Consider the following 15,746-nt stretch of genomic DNA (forward strand, 5'->3'; position numbering starts at 1 on the left):
TAAGGAAAACACTTTTTAATACAGTACCACAATTTAACTCTTAAGGCACAAGTTTCAAACTATGTTACAACAGCTAGTTAAATTACAGTTTAGACAGTGTTTAACGTTCACCAATAAGACTGTCTATGCTGTCATCTGATCACATGTTGTGAAATGTTCCCTCCATGCTTCACACCTCCATGCTTCACACCCATGAGGGAATTTGACACAGTGGGGTTTTTTTAAGCAAAACTGACATGAAAGCCAACAATACTTCCTAGTTATTGTTGATAGTCAAGTTCATAATTGTTACATTTTGGTGAGTGTATGCTTTTATCATAAATTAAAGTTTTGAATTTATGTCGACACCAATGCAGATAAGTACGACAGAGTATTAAGGCCACATTGAGGGAAAAAAAATCTGAGATTTCGAGAATAAAGTCATAAAATTACGAGAATAAAGTCGTAAAATTACGAGAATAAAGTCAGAACTTTACGAGAAAAAAAGTTGTAATATTACGAAAATAAAGTCGTAATATTACAAGAATAAACTCGTAATTTTACGAGAATAGTTATAAGTTTTACGTGTTATTTTAGAGGGGAAATAGAGCAGCATGCCGCCTGTGTGAAAATGAGGAACATGGAGCATCTTGTGAAGTTATACTTTAGTAAAGGTTTCACAAACTTAATATTTTGGTACATCAGCACCACATTATTATCAGCATCAGGACCTGCATTACTTTTTTTCTCGTAAAGTTACAATCTTATTCTCGTAATATTCCGACTTTTTTTTCTCTTAAAATTACGACTTTATTCTCGTAATATTAAGATTTTTTTCTCGTAAAATTACGACTTTATTCTTGCAATATTTCGACTTTTTTTCTCGTAAAGTTACGACCTTTTTTCTCGTAAAGTTACGACTTTATTCTCGTAATATTACGACTTTATTCTCATAATATTACGACTTTAGTCTTATAATATTACAACCTTTTTTCTCCTAAATTTATGACTTTATTCTCGTAATATTACAACTTTTTTTCCTCGTAAAATTACGACTTTATTCTCGTAATATTATGACTTATTTTCTCGTTAAATCACGACTTTATTCTGGTAATATTACGACTTTATTCTCATAATATTACGACTTTAGTCTTATAATATTACAACCTTTTTTCTCCTAAATTTATGACTTTATTCTCGTAATATTACAACTTTTTTTCCTCGTAAAATTACGACTTTATTCTCGTAATATTATGACTTATTTTCTCGTTAAATCACGACTTTATTCTCGTAATATTACGACTTTATTCTCATAATATTACGACTTTAGTCTTATAATATTACAACTTTTTTTCCTCGTAAAATTACGACTTTATTCTCGTAATATTATGACTTATTTTCTCGTCAAATCACGACTTTATTCTCATAATATTCCGACTTTTTTTCTCGTAAAATTACGACTTTATTCTCGTAATATTATGACTTATTTTCTCGTCAAATCACGACTTTATTCTCGTAATATTACAACTTTTTTTCCTCGTAAAATTACGACTTTATTCTCGTAATATTATGACTTATTTTCTCGTTAAATCACGACTTTATTCTCGTAATATTCCGACTTTTTTTCTCGTAAAATTACGGCTCTATTATTGTAATATTACGACTTTTTTACTCGTAAAATTAAGATTTTTTTTCTCGTAAAGTTACGACTCTATTATCGTAATTTTACGACTTTTTTTCTTGTAAAGTTACGACTTTATTCACGTAATAAAATCTCAGTTTTTTTCCCCCTCAATGTGGCCCTAATACTCCGTCATAGATAAGTGACTAATAGCGGTAAATAATTAAAGGTAGGTTCAGACTGTAGATGTGACAACAGATATGCCAACCTACTGGATGGTTTTATCACTCAGTCCTGTCTGTAGCATGTAGCTCTGGCGCCATCTTGCTTATCCCCATCCATCTGTTCTACTAGCAGCAGCTCGGAGGAGGAGGAGGAGGAGGAGGAGGAGGAGCTAGTGGATGGATGTGTGTGTCGGATTGGAGACGCAGAGAGAAAGGGCCGTATCGAGGAAGTGACGGACGAGGCTCCGGGGACTGGTCAGAGGAAGTTTGCTTGATGCTTGGTACCGTGCTGCTGCTGAACCAAACTTTTCCCTCCTTTGAGCAGCAGCGGCGCCGTGGATCCGGACGGACTGATCCAGATCCAGATCCAGCGGCGGAGACAGGGAGCTTTTGTTCCCGCTGAGGAATATCTTGGAGGTCGGGGAGAAAACGGGAGAATCGCAGAGGAATTTCAGTCCCTCAACCAAACCAACCCCCCTCTTTCTCTCCCCCTCTGTTCTTTCCTCCCTTCCTGGGATCCGCGATGGGGAAGGAGCAGGAACTTCTTGAGGCGGCTCGCACTGGAAACCTGGCCGCCGTGGAGAAGCTTTTATCCGGGAAGAGGCAGTCCGCTGGCACCGGCGGAGGCGGCTCGTCTGGAGCCGGTGGAGGAGGCACCAGCGGCGGGCACGGAGCCGCGCTCTCCAGTCTGCTCAGGTAGGCTCTCTGGGAAAACAGGGAGGCGGATGTATAACTGAATGGGAGACAGACAGGCAGTGTTGTGCCTGTCAAACATGCTCTAATCATTCACTGTTATAAGGTATTTTAAATATCCTTGGCTAGTTACAGAGTAACGGTTATTTTGTATTGCCATAACAACACACAACCTGAACCAGTGCAGCTCACGAGCTGCTTTGTTAGCTCCCAGCTCTGTGTGCCTGTAATGTGCATAAATGGCCTGGTAGGTAAGGTAAGGTAGTGATGCAAGTAAACTACAGAAATCTGCAACAAAACAGCCCCATGCATGGCCTCTTTAAAAAACTAACACAGATGCATTATTAATTGCTTACATACAGTCTAGACTCACTGGTGAAGGTGCAGTAGAAACCCATGCAGTTGTCAGAACCAGACTCTTAATTATCTAAGCAGCATATATCTCATATATAATCTCAAAAATCTTCTTATATCAGATTTGAAACCCCTTTTCCTTCCTTCAGCTGCAGAGATGTAAGCAGATTTTCATTTCTATCCTTCAGTGGTCACAGGAAGGAAGTCCTTGGTGAGGTAGACATTTGATGTGGTTTTTCACACCTATAAGATCATGAGGTTAGAGATGTTTAGCTGCTGCCTCTGTTGAGGTTTTTGCCTGTCATCAATGCTTGTTCATACTGCTCACTCCTTGTGATTTATAGATAAGAAAGAAAACCATACTCAATATACAGTACCTGTCATTCTTGCCCACATGCCACCTGTGCACACAGACTGTATGTAGTCTGTTGGTAGATGCTCAGATGAAAATACCCAAACTGATTTCTCTAAGATGGAACATGTTGGTTAGGGATGCACTGGTATCGGATCGGATATCGGGCCATACTGACTTACACAGCTGGATTAGGGTATTGGTAACAATGTGGCCAATCTATTCAATTCTATGTTTATATACTATATACATTATATAATGGAATTTAAATTCCTGTTTTTTACATTTAGTTTTACAAAGTTAGGAAAGTTATGTTTAATTCAGGCCTGATGTTGCCTTACACATAAAAGAATGACCCCAGTCACTTCCACACAGTCAGCCATACAGCTTATTAATTAAACACTGATATCAGATCAGTACTCGGTATCGGCTGATACCCAAAACCCAGGTATCGCTAACAGTATCGGGACATAAAAAGTCGGATCGGTGCATCTCTAATATTGGTAAAGGCTTGGGTAATGGGCCTGAGTCCCTGTTTTTCATAACGTAAGATTGCATCAAAAGGAGGCAGGTTGGTCGGGCCTTCCTCTAATGTACCGTCCCTTTACCTTTGTGCAGATGGGGGCTGCTGGGTAATATTTAATAATAGGGTGAAATATGATGGATCTGATAAGTTCTGGGTTTAATTTTGTTCTGCAGATGTTATCTGAATTATAGGCTTACGACAACAGGGTTGTAGAATTTCTCTGGGCTGAAACCTATTTGTCTGAAAGTGATGGTAGTCTTTTAATGCATCCATACTGTAGCTGAGATTGTGCTGTATGCAGTATTAGGACCTGCCAAGAAAGAAAAGAACAGCTTTGCCTTGGAGAAGAGCTACATAGACTTCTTCTATATGTCTGCATATAGATACAAGTGACATATAGCTAGTAGATGTGCTGAATGTCAAAAGCCTACAAGTGGCTTCTCTGCACCTTTTATTTTAATGCTGAGCACATGCAGGTGAACATCTGTCAATCACAACATAACATTGCTCCTCTGGGAGGCCAGCCCGGTGCCAGCCACCTTCGTTCAAGGGACATGTGTTACGGCGAACCTCGAGGTGATGCATCGCTGTGTTACTCGGTACGGACTGCACAATGTACTCAAGGTAATTACATTAAACCCGTCTAATCGGAAATCCAATTCAAAGATGTCATGCAGTCGAGGCTGGCACACAAGATGTGCGGGTGAACTGAAGAGCCCATTGTGTCATCTATTCTGACTCGAGCAATCAATGTCTGGCAACGATAGCTCTGGGAAATGATTGGCTAGATTTTGTAGGAAATGAAGGAATTACTGGTGTATAGACTTAAAAAGCCACTTGAGTTTATAGAACAGGCTCCTATAAAATATAACAAGTTGCAAGATTAGTGACCACAGGATACAGCCCGGGGGATAGTTGCTATTGTGCGTGACATTTGATTTAGTTTGCATAATGAAAATGTCAATAAGGACATCACAGTGAATTACTACAGTGGTACGGGCTTTGTGTTGGTGGGCGTGTTTCCGTTTTATTCTCCTTTTACCAGAATCGCTTTGTAACTTATTCATCATCCATTGTTGGAAAGTGAAGGCCTGTAATCCTGTCAGAGGAGATTTGATCTGTAGGATCTTTATTTAGCAAACTGTCACCTGTGTTGGTTGTAATGTCAATAAAGGGATGGGTGTTATTTACACTCCTGCTGGACTCCACTCTATTACAAAACCTTTAACTGCCGTTTCTGTAATAAAATATCTTTGTAATTGTTGTTGATCTGTAGCCTAAACAGTTATTTAAAGCGTAACGTTGCTATTTTCAATCCTATTTTCCCATGTTTTTGTGTCTAATGGGGACAACAATTTTTGAAATTGGTCCAGTATTGAGAGGGAGAACGCTGCAGCTGGGAAATGAGCTGCGAGGGCAAGTGAGCAGCGTCAATGTTATGTTACGTTCACTAAAGTGCTTGATTTTGCCACTGACAGGCTCAGATTGTTACTATAAGTGTCTGACAACATTATGGAAAGAACCCTACAGAGAAATAAAACCGTTTTATTACCTTTTGCTTGATCTGGTTTGTTTGATATTGTGCCCGAGTCCCACTCAAGAAGGAGCCTCGTTGTGAAATCTGAATATCCGTATACTCTGGCTTAAATAAATACGGGCAGCCATCGAATTCAAAGACCTCATCCACATTGTAGAAAGCATCTTAATATTCAGCCATGACATTGAAAATCATTTAGATAACACTAAACTACGCTTTCTGCAGTCCAACACAACAAACTCTGCCCGGCTTCCACTCACGTTTCCACCATGGATGTATTCCACCGCTGTCTTCCGGCAACACGTCACCATGCCAGATTTCAAAACGAGACTTCTCCTTGAGCGAGACTCTTTCTTATAATAACAATCAGAGCCTGTCATGGCAAAAACAAGCACTTTTAGTGGACGTAAATGACGGTACCACCTTGCCCCAATAGTACCATATTGAAGCCCGTGAGCAGCTGCTGTCTACAGAGTTATCCCTCAATGCTGGACCAATTTCAGAAACTGTTGTCCCTATTAGTCAGTGAGCCACAAAAACATGGGAAAATAGGGTTGAAAAATACCAAAGTTGCCCTTTAATTGTTGTGTCTTGTGCAGTGCTGTTGCGCAGAATATAGTCAATAACAGCTACCTGTTTATTGTACAGATTTAATTAAACTACAGGCTATGCAGGTGAATAATCTAACCTGATCAGCTTCATCACTATTCTCTGAGGGTGTGTTGAGTGTGTTTCCACTAGATTTTTGTCGTTCTTGCTCTGGAATGGGGTGCATGTCATGACTTGTGTTGTTTTTGTAACCAGGCAGTTGTACTGCGCTGCTCTGAGGAATGTCTGCTTTCCCAGGAGGCTGCATCCCAGCGGTTGCCATGGGACAGACAGTGACCCCGGCGTGTTTAACACCGCCGCCGCCCCAAACATTTGTTCCGTGGCGCTCCATTATCACCAAAATGAGCTGGGCGGGGCTTCCTGGAGTCAGAAGGTCACGGTGTAACCTTCGGTGCAGTCGTAGTTGATGCAGAAGTAAACTTGATGAGTTGATAGTGTTTGTTGGATTTATTTATAGGCCAGATTGGTGTCTATATTAAGACTTATTTTAGGGCATGGACTCTAAAAAGGCTGTGTTTTCCTTAATACCGTAGTTTTTGCTAAGGCCCCCCGTGACCCGTTTTGATCCCAGAGCTCTACAGGAAGAAATCTTCCCTAGCACTTCCTGGACAAGGTTGTCCAAACACAGGCAGCTGCCGCGGTCCGACCGGAGGTAAGACAAGTCCCTGGCAGAGAAAGTGCCTGCCCACTGAGGGGAAATTAACAGAGGAATGCATGGAGTTCTGGACAGACGCTCTGAGAGCTTAGCCAGATGAGGGCTCGTCTCCCAGCTTCACAGCCGCGTCCTTTGTCCCGCTGACAAAGCGTAGAATGACGGCTTTTCATATTCACATCAGTCCCTAAAGACCATGCTGGGCCTTTTCTGTACTTTTTTTTTAGTTTTACAAAGAAAATTGAGCTATCATTTGGATGGAATTGGACCACCTATTTAAGAGTGTAGGCTAATACAAGTCAGGCTTTTGTAATATTTGGTGATAAATATCTGCTTTAAGTATTCACAAAGGCTTCTTGAAATGTATTCTCTTAGCAACATGTGATTCCTTTCTCTAGATGCTAGCGAGGAAAGCATTTTTTTTCTATCAGTGTAATGACTTGGTTAGCATTTTAAGAGGCTTAGGCACAACTCCAGATCATTCCATCTCATTACATCCACAATCTCTGGCTCATCCCAAGCGGACCGGTGCTTTCAGACTGGTGTCTGCCGAGAAAATAGCTGCTGCATAAAAATGAGCACATACTGTCCTTTTTTGTTATTAGGATCTTTGTGCATTTAGAATTCACTGAGTGTGAAGGTGCACTGTAGGACTCGGGATGGTGTGTCTGCAGATGACAGACTCACAGCGGGAATCTGACACCCTCCGTCTTCAGCTGGGGTTCATAGCAGCTATCAGAGCGCATGCAAAACTCTCACTGCCTGCTGTTTGAGTGCAGGCGGACAGCATTAACAAGGCAGTTTCTACCACTTGTACAGTACTGGTAAGAGCCTCAGATCATTCCTGTCTTTGGTAGCCAAAAGCTGGGCGAACAGCAGGTTTGGCAGTCACATTTCATCAACTGTTGACCTCTGAACTGAAAGAAACTGTAGCTGGTTCAACCCAGAAGGGAGCAGTGGTAGCTGGGAAATCTAACACCACTATGTTAGCATTCCAGGAGCATCTGAGTTTGGGATGCTCTGCTCTGCGCGTTATGTTTACGGCCCGTGTTTGTGTAGTCTGAGAAAGCAGGCACTCGGTAGCAGTGATGAATTCCACATATGTGAGCGTGGGGGGGAGCAGAAACTGACAAATACAGTGTCCTTTCCATGCGGTATATAGCCATCTTTACTTTAATCTAATGATGGGAGGATAAAAATAGCTTTCATACAAGTGGGTCAGGGGTTTCTTAATTAGTTGGTAGAGAGAAAGTTTCCTCGGAGTTGTCTGAAATATAAAACATATCTTGTAAAGATGCCAAGCAATGATGATAATAAGATTGGGCCTCATTCACCAACCATTCTTGAGAAGAAATTTCTTCTTAAAGAGGACCTATAAGGCTTCTGTGCTTTTTCCTTTTCCTTTAGTGTGTTTTTGTGCATGTAAAAGGTCTGCAAAGTTACGAAGTCCACAGCCAAAGGGAGTTACTCTCCCCCACTGCTCCTGAACTGCCTGAAACGCCTTGCTTGAAGTCCCGCCTTTTCTTCCGTAACGTGGTGATGTCACCAAGTAACACAGTTCCATAATACCGGCCTAGCGGCTAATTTGGCATGCCCTCAAACAAAGATAGTTAGAGCTGAGCTGGAAGGGAGTCTGAAGAGTTTGGTTTGGTTGACCAATCACAACAGAATCTACTCACACTCAAGAGCAAAATTGCGCACATTTGAGTGCTGATAAAAATAATTGGTTATTGCATCTTCTTCAATTCTACAGTTGTATAATAATGTAGGATTTAAATAATAATAATATTTTCATCATTTATAATATTTTTTGATAATTATTTTCATTATGTTACAAGGCATTATGGTCTTTTAAAATAAATAAACGCTACTCTTCAACACAGAACGAGTAATAGCATCCCACGCATCTTTTTTGTGTTATTTTATCTCCACTGCTGACGCTTTTCTTGCCCTTTTTATGGTGATTGGCGGGGTGTTTACGTTTACATATGCAAATTAAGATCATCTGGCATGCGCTTTTAATTTGCTAGAACAATGGGATTTATCATAAGAACACAGGTACGAACAGATCTGAGGGTTTAAGAACATGTCATAAATCTGACGCAGACTTTTCTTTCTAGGACCTTCCTCAAGAACAAATTTAAAAACAAACTTATGAAGATATAGGTGAATGAGGCCCAATGATTTTAATGGTGCTTTTCACAACATTAAAAAGTGCTTAAAACATTAAGACACATTTGTGTCGCTTGGTTCTCTTTTTATATGGTTTCTAAATACATCTCTCTGTGCTTCTGGTGTTAAAAAAAGAAACAAAAAGTCGCTTATGTATGAGAAAGGACAGCAACACAAAGACAGAGTTCGATGTGTGCTTGTTTATGTGAACTCTATTTCACCCCACTCGCTGAAAACCTTATGATAACAAATGGACAAATGGAAAAGATAAGGCTGCTGAGGCTCTGTGGTGTTTGAACCCATTTGTAGGAAGAGGTACCACAACAACCATAGACCCATAGGCCCACCCTCTCGACCTGTGCGGCCCTACATGTGTGTTTTTAGCTGGTTATTAGCAGCCCCCCCAACCCAGACATTTTCATCTGTCTGGCCTGCTGGCTGGCGTCTCCCTCGCTCTCCCACACTGCTGCTCTCAGCAGTCTTCCAGCCCACCTGCTGGGCCCACGCCACTCCACTCCACCTCCAGACTTCAAACGTGTTGTACTTGGAGCCAGAGTAATAGCACTGCCCTCAATATGTTCACACAGGAAACAAATTATCCAGGATCACCTTTTGCTTTGATATTTTTGTGCACACCACAGAAAAGACACCGTACGCTGGACTGGATGACTAAGCAGATTGGCAACAGACTGTAACTGTGAAACACACCTACTCTCTTATACATGCAGCACATCATGAATAAGGCGTGACACAGAAGAAGTATCACGGTCACAAAACTCTTAAAAATGGCTGTGCCAGAGTCAAAGGGTGACTTTGCTTATGAGCAAACTGAGCAGAATTTGACAAAATCTTCAACCATGCAAATCAGATCTGACAGAAGTAATGTGCTATTTCCAGAAGTGGGTTTGTCAGCAATACTGGAAATAACTGCCCATCCACCCGGCAAGATTTTAGTAGAGACTGCACATCAGCTTGCTCTTTCAAGCAAAACGCACAGGGGATGCCGGTGTGAGACAGTAAGATCTGTGTAGTTGCGTAGCGGCGTCTGCTGTGAAGTCGGAGTGGGAAATGCCGACTTGTTGAGAAACAGACTGTGATTGAACGTGTTTTCCTTCTTTTCTCGCCCTACCCGATTCTCCCCCCGTCTCTTTTCTTAGTCTATAGTCACCCCACCTTTTCAGCCTGCCACCACTGGTTTTCATGCTCATCCTTTTGATTCTGCTGGAGCCCATTGGACTGGTCTAATCCTAGTCTGCAGTTTGTTCACACCTCCCGCTGCTGCAGCACAGTTGCTCTGTGAAAAGCTCACTACGGCGTGTTTATGAGCCGTGAAGACTCAATCAGGCTTTTGGTAAAGCGGTGCACTACAATCGAATCGGCAAATGAGCTACCACATCGCTGTCTTCATTACAAAACTTTCCTTTCCTTTACGACTGGAGCTGTTTACTGAAGCACTAAAAACAAGATTATCTGACAATTATCATTATTTGATCAATTTTGAGGACTGCTTAAGGTAGCTTAAGCATTCAACAGCAACTTTTATAGGTGCTTTGTTTGCCACACTAGCATTGTGGCTCTATAGATGGCAATCATGTTTGGTCCACCACTTTGGTCCAGTGTTCGTGTCCTGTGTGCAAGTCAACGTTGATTTATTTGTCACATAACTTCCGTACTTAAGTTATAAACTTCCAGTGTTATTTTAGCCCAAACCACAATCTCTTCTAACTAACTAGTTTTGTTGCCTATACACCTAATAAAAGTGTTTCCTGTGAAGACGGAAGTTTATTTTGAAAAGACCGGAGCAGAAATTGACAAGTGTGTCACGTGTTGCTGGACATTCGTAGGAAAACGCACAAAAAATTGGGAATAACTTTTCATAAGATATCATACAAACCGTTGTACGAGAATACATTGATTGAATTGCCAAGAGAATTTATTTGTACGGACATTTATGGTACCCAAAGGATGAATCTTACTGATTATGGTGATCCCCTGATTTTTCACCTAACGCTACCATGAAGTTGACGTTTGTGGTTTTGGGTGAGATCGACTCTTTGATGGATTGCCACAATACTTGGTGCAGACATTAATATCCCCCCCCAGGATGAATTGCTATAGTTTAAAACATTATCAGGAGTTTTAGAAAATCAAGATGTAACCATAAATGGTCAGAAGCATCAACCACATGGTCAAGAAATGTCGTTTTAAGACATGTTTGTCAGACTTGTTGACAGCTTGTCATAGGCGTGTCATAGATTGGAAGTTTGCTGCGTAATTTGTTTCCCTGTGCTGCCTAACTTGTAAAACTGCTTCAGAACAAAACACTATGTGCGCTACCGTTACACCCTTCATGATGAGTGTTCATGACTTTATTTCAGTTGTAGTTCTTTGATCCCAACATGGTGTCTTGACAGATATTTTTTAGCTCATTAAAAAGAGTATTCCCCAGCAGGTCTGGAGGACTGTGGCAGGTCCTTCAGTCTCTCTTTCTCTCTCTGCTGAGGAGAGGAAGCTCAGGTTGGCCGTTTGGCTGCGGGGCATCTGGTTTCACCACCCACCAGCAGTATGCATAATTAAGCCCAATTTCCCTGACGGTAGCTGACATGCGCCAGTCACTGCTGGGCTCAGTGCCCCGGGCTGGACTAATCCCCAGTGTGGTCACACCGCTAATAGGCTGGAGGACAAATCTGTTTATTTGACACCGGGTTCACACACACACACCTGGGTTCTTATTTGCTTAAATCTCAGACTGAAGTTTGCCTTGCCTATTCCTCAGGGCTCCATAAATAAACATGTAATCATATATTCTGACTTCCACTGGAAATATTGGAGGATACTGGAATCGTTTTATTTTGAATACCCGCTGTTGTGAAGTTAATCAACTTGATGCAGCTAAAAATATTTGCTCTGCAAGGCAGTCAAACTAGTATTTCTGATTAGTCCTAGTCATTAATCATTATTGTATATGATGCATCCCTGATTTTTCTACCTGCATACATGTCTGGCAGAGATTAGTGAATATGGATCAAATTATCAAAACAAACTTAATTTAAAGGGATAGTTTGGGTGCTTTGAAGTGGGGTTGTATGAGGTACTTCTCCATAGTCAGTGTATTACCTACAATAGATGACGGTCGGCACGCCCCCAGTTTTGAGAAACAGACAGGAGTAACTGTATGAAACCAAAGCAATGTACTGCTGTGGACGGGGCCGGCAGCAAAACGTATTTTAATCACCTAAAAAAATCAATATCAGTTTAAGTGTATATGTCATATTTAGAATATTTTCACTGCTTTATCTTGCCGTCAGACAGCCCTTTCTGACGGGGAACTGAAGCTGTTGTATCCATCTATGCTCTCTCCAAAGCAACCAGACTCCATTCAAGAAAAACATAAATTTTACCTCACAGAACACGGGGGTTGCTGGTCTACCGCTGCCTTGATCGGTTAGTTTGTTTGTGCTATTGTGTGACTTTCGTGAATCTGAACTAACCCTTTAAAACGCCAAAGTCATCCAATAACACAAACTAACTAACCAATCGAGGCAGCGGTAGACCAGCAACTCCTGTGCTCTGCGAGGTAAAATTATTGTTTTTTTCAGTGGAGTCTGGTGGCTTTGGCAGGAGCATGATAACGGCTTCAGTTCCCAGTTGGAAACATAGACTGTATAGCTGTTTCACGGCAATGTAAACTGGCAAAAATATTCTAAATATTACGCTTTAGGTGGGCCTTCTTTTTAGGTGTCTAAAATATGTTTTGCTGCCGGCCCCGTCCACAGCAGTACAATAGGCGTGCCGACCGTCATCTACTGTCAGTAATACACTGACTATGGATAAATACCTCATACAACCCCACTTCACAACACCCAAACTATCCCTTTAATCTAACTAACAGATGCATTCAAACATATCAATTAACCTAATTGAGTTGATAGTTTAGTTAGTTAGTATGAGATTCAAAGGTTGAAAACCAAACTCCAGTGTCTGTTTGTGCATTTAATTACGGAGCTCCATGACATTTGGACTTCAGACTAAAACACTGTGGAGATTTATGTTTAAGACCACATATCTTTTTTTAAAATGCCTTCAGTATGTGTGACTAACATCTGCAAACTAATGCAGAGAATACATAAAAGAGGGAAAACGTTATTATCCTTCCTCGTCTCGTACTGGCCGGGCTTTGTACAACACAGAATTACAGCCCCCCAGAATCTTTTTCAACTCTAGCTTCATCCCGCTGATATTCCCTCAGGGAAATTAAGGATTAGCTCAGCCTTTCAAACAGGAATTCCTCAGTCAGCTCGCATGAATGTGCCCCCCTCCCAAACCAAATCAACTCTGTTTTGCCCATTGCCCTGCTATGGGCCTAAGCCCCGTCCCTCCGTTGGGTTGGTTGTGAGCCGTAGTAAGAGGATGAAGTGGATTGCGGTTTGTCGAGCACCACTCTGACTCATGCCCTTGAGTGCCATGCTGCCAAAATGCTCAGAGGACGTAACACTTGGACCGCCGCTACTACAGGCAGCTCTGCTTATAGCGAGTTTAAACACCATGACAGTGAAAAATCGTAATGAGCAGACATCTTCATTCCCTCCGCGTAGAGATGATTTTGATAGCGTTAATTAACACCCATGTCCCAGATTAGAGCTGTAATATCATGGAAATAGAAGCCAGAAGGTGACATCATCATGCTGTGGTTTGTGATGCATTACACCCCCTGTTGGGTTTTCTTTGGTCATGTGGTCGATGCGACACAATGTTTGTGTTTCTGAGTGGCATTTGTAGAACCTCTGGCGATGACGCATCAGAGTCATGACTGCTGATGCGTCATACATTTTAGCTTCTATCCTAGATTTTCTTTAAAATTGATGACTTTGAATGACAAAGGGAAATCTTGCAATATGTCTCATGATACATCTGACTTAATGGAGTTTTATCTTGGAGTAAATATTAGGACTGTCGTGATTAATCACTAATTAATCACGATTAATCACTAATTAATTTTTCATCCGTTCAAAATGTACCTTAAAGGGGGATTTTTCAAGTATTTAATACTCTTATCAACATGGGAGTGGACATTATGGGCACAATTTGCTTGTTTTATGCAAATTTATGTATATATTACTGGAAATCAATTACCAACACAAAACAATGACAAATATTGTCCAGAAACCCTCACAGGTACTGCATTTAGCATAAAAAGTATGCTCCAATCATAACATAACAAACTCAAGCCCGCTACAACCTCCGAAAGATCAATTGCCTTAATGCGTTAAAGAAATTAGTGGCGTTAAAACACGCTATTGTCGCGTTAACTCTGACAGCCCAAAAAAATATATAATTGTGATTATTTTGACTGATATTGCAGTTGCGATATGATTTAGGATATTAGATGGTAGGATCATTTTTACATCATTATTATTATTTTCGTTGAAAAACACATTTAAAATGATTATGGAGTGTTTTTTTTGCGGGGATCTTGTTTTCTTAAGTCTGTAGAATATGATGTTTAGGCCAGGACATCTCTTCAGCATAACAGTACTTAATTTAAAATGGTATTTTGACACACATTTAACAAATATTGCAATTTGAAAATTGCAGTAGTCCATATTGCGATTTCGATAAAATTTCGATTAATTGTGCAGCCCTAGTAAATATCCTAATGTTCACTTAGTTGCATGACATGTGGAATCACAAAATCGTGTTAATCATGTTCCCAACGCTACGGCATGCCTTCTCTTCTTGCATCATTTTAGCAATCGTTGCAGCCTTATGCCTGAATTTGTTAAATTCTCCACCAGTCTTAGTCGCTGCTCCGTTCATGTTTATGTTAATTTGTTTATGGGCTTTTTGCTGTAAGCCGTTACATAACTCTTTATCTGGGACAGCAACTAGAGTCTGTTTCTGTCTCAGTTTTCCCTTTTGATGTGTTCAGCGGCCACGCACAAGCCAGTGTTGCTGCTTTACTCTTAACTGCAAATTTGGTTACTGGAATGGAGAGGAAGTGTGTATATGTGAGCTGACATAATCGTAGCTCGCACATTTTACCCCCTCTCTCTAACAGAAATTTATCAATCCCTGACATTTCCTCCCGCCACATATTCTAGTATTTCCTCCTTGCACGCCCTGCGTTTGATGTCTTCTTCATGGCTGCCTGACTTGGTGAGATGAGACCCAGAGGGCCCGCTGTAAGAAATAAACGGCTTAGCTTATGATGACTAGTAGAGTGGCGCATCCCTGTGTGTCTGTGCACCGTCGGGCTCATTGTTCTGCGGGCTTTAGAGCCCTCCGAGACACTTATTTAATGAGACGGCTCTGACTGTGTAATTGCAGGCTGCTCTGAGAGCTATTACGGGAGATGTATTTTTTTGGGAGGGGGGACAAAACAGCCATTACTGCGACAAAAAGTGTGTGTGTGAAGCAAAGTCACACGGTGGCACTGGAGCTGATACGAGGAGGCTGAGCATCCTGCTGCCACTACTTTCAATTCATATTGTGTCTGTGAGTGTGTTCAACTCCTGGATCGGATGTTTTTGTTTTTTTATAGACTGGTTTCTGTGCAACGTCATCACAGAGATGCGCACGCAACGAGGGGGCAGAAAGCACGGCGTGTCTAGCGGAGCTCAGCTGCAAAGCAGAGATGACAAAGAGTTGTTGTGCAGTAAAACGGCATCAACTGCAGAAGAGATGGATTGAAAATGTGTAATATTCCGAGGGGGATCACGTGCCTTTACTAAAAACAGAAGGAGATTATGGATCCAGGCTTGATGGGCTAAAAGCATTCTAGTCAAACAGCGCTAGCAAAGCAGCGGGGTGGTCATGGCGAGCTGTCACGCTCCACAGATCGATAAAAATGAACTGATCAACGACAGGGTGATCGACCCACACTCTAAGGAAATATTAATATATATTATTTTGACTAGGGCTGCATGGTGGTGCAGTGGTTAGCACTGGCGCCTCACAGCTAGAGGGTTGCAGGTTCGAATCCGGCTTGGGACCCTTCTGTGTGGAGTTTGCATGTTCTCCCCGTGTT

The 15,746-nt window shown here is 41.4% G+C and overlaps 1 protein-coding gene across 10 annotated transcripts in view; it reads left to right on the plus strand.

Annotated features, from left to right (window-relative positions):
• The first annotated feature begins 1,998 nt into the window (after positions 1–1,998).
• LOC119489605 (ankyrin repeat and SAM domain-containing protein 1A) overlaps positions 1,999–15,746 on the plus strand; it is an 81,732-nt gene continuing 67,984 nt past the window's right edge. For 7 of the 10 annotated variants that reach the window (XR_005207212.1, XR_005207213.1, XM_037772271.1 and 4 more), the window contains exon 1: positions 1,999–2,520. Coding sequence is in view for 8 of the 10 variants with exons in the window: in XM_037772271.1 (XP_037628199.1) it covers positions 2,348–2,520 (173 nt within the window). In the remaining 2 variants the exon portion in view is untranslated. The remainder of the gene's footprint in view (positions 2,521–15,746) is intronic. The other 3 variants (XM_037772278.1, XM_037772276.1, XM_037772279.1) reach the window with 1 other exon arrangement.

The sequence above is a fragment of the Sebastes umbrosus genome, chromosome 6, assembly GCF_015220745.1.
Source record: "Sebastes umbrosus isolate fSebUmb1 chromosome 6, fSebUmb1.pri, whole genome shotgun sequence".
Taxonomy (NCBI): Eukaryota; Metazoa; Chordata; class Actinopteri; order Perciformes; family Sebastidae; genus Sebastes; species Sebastes umbrosus.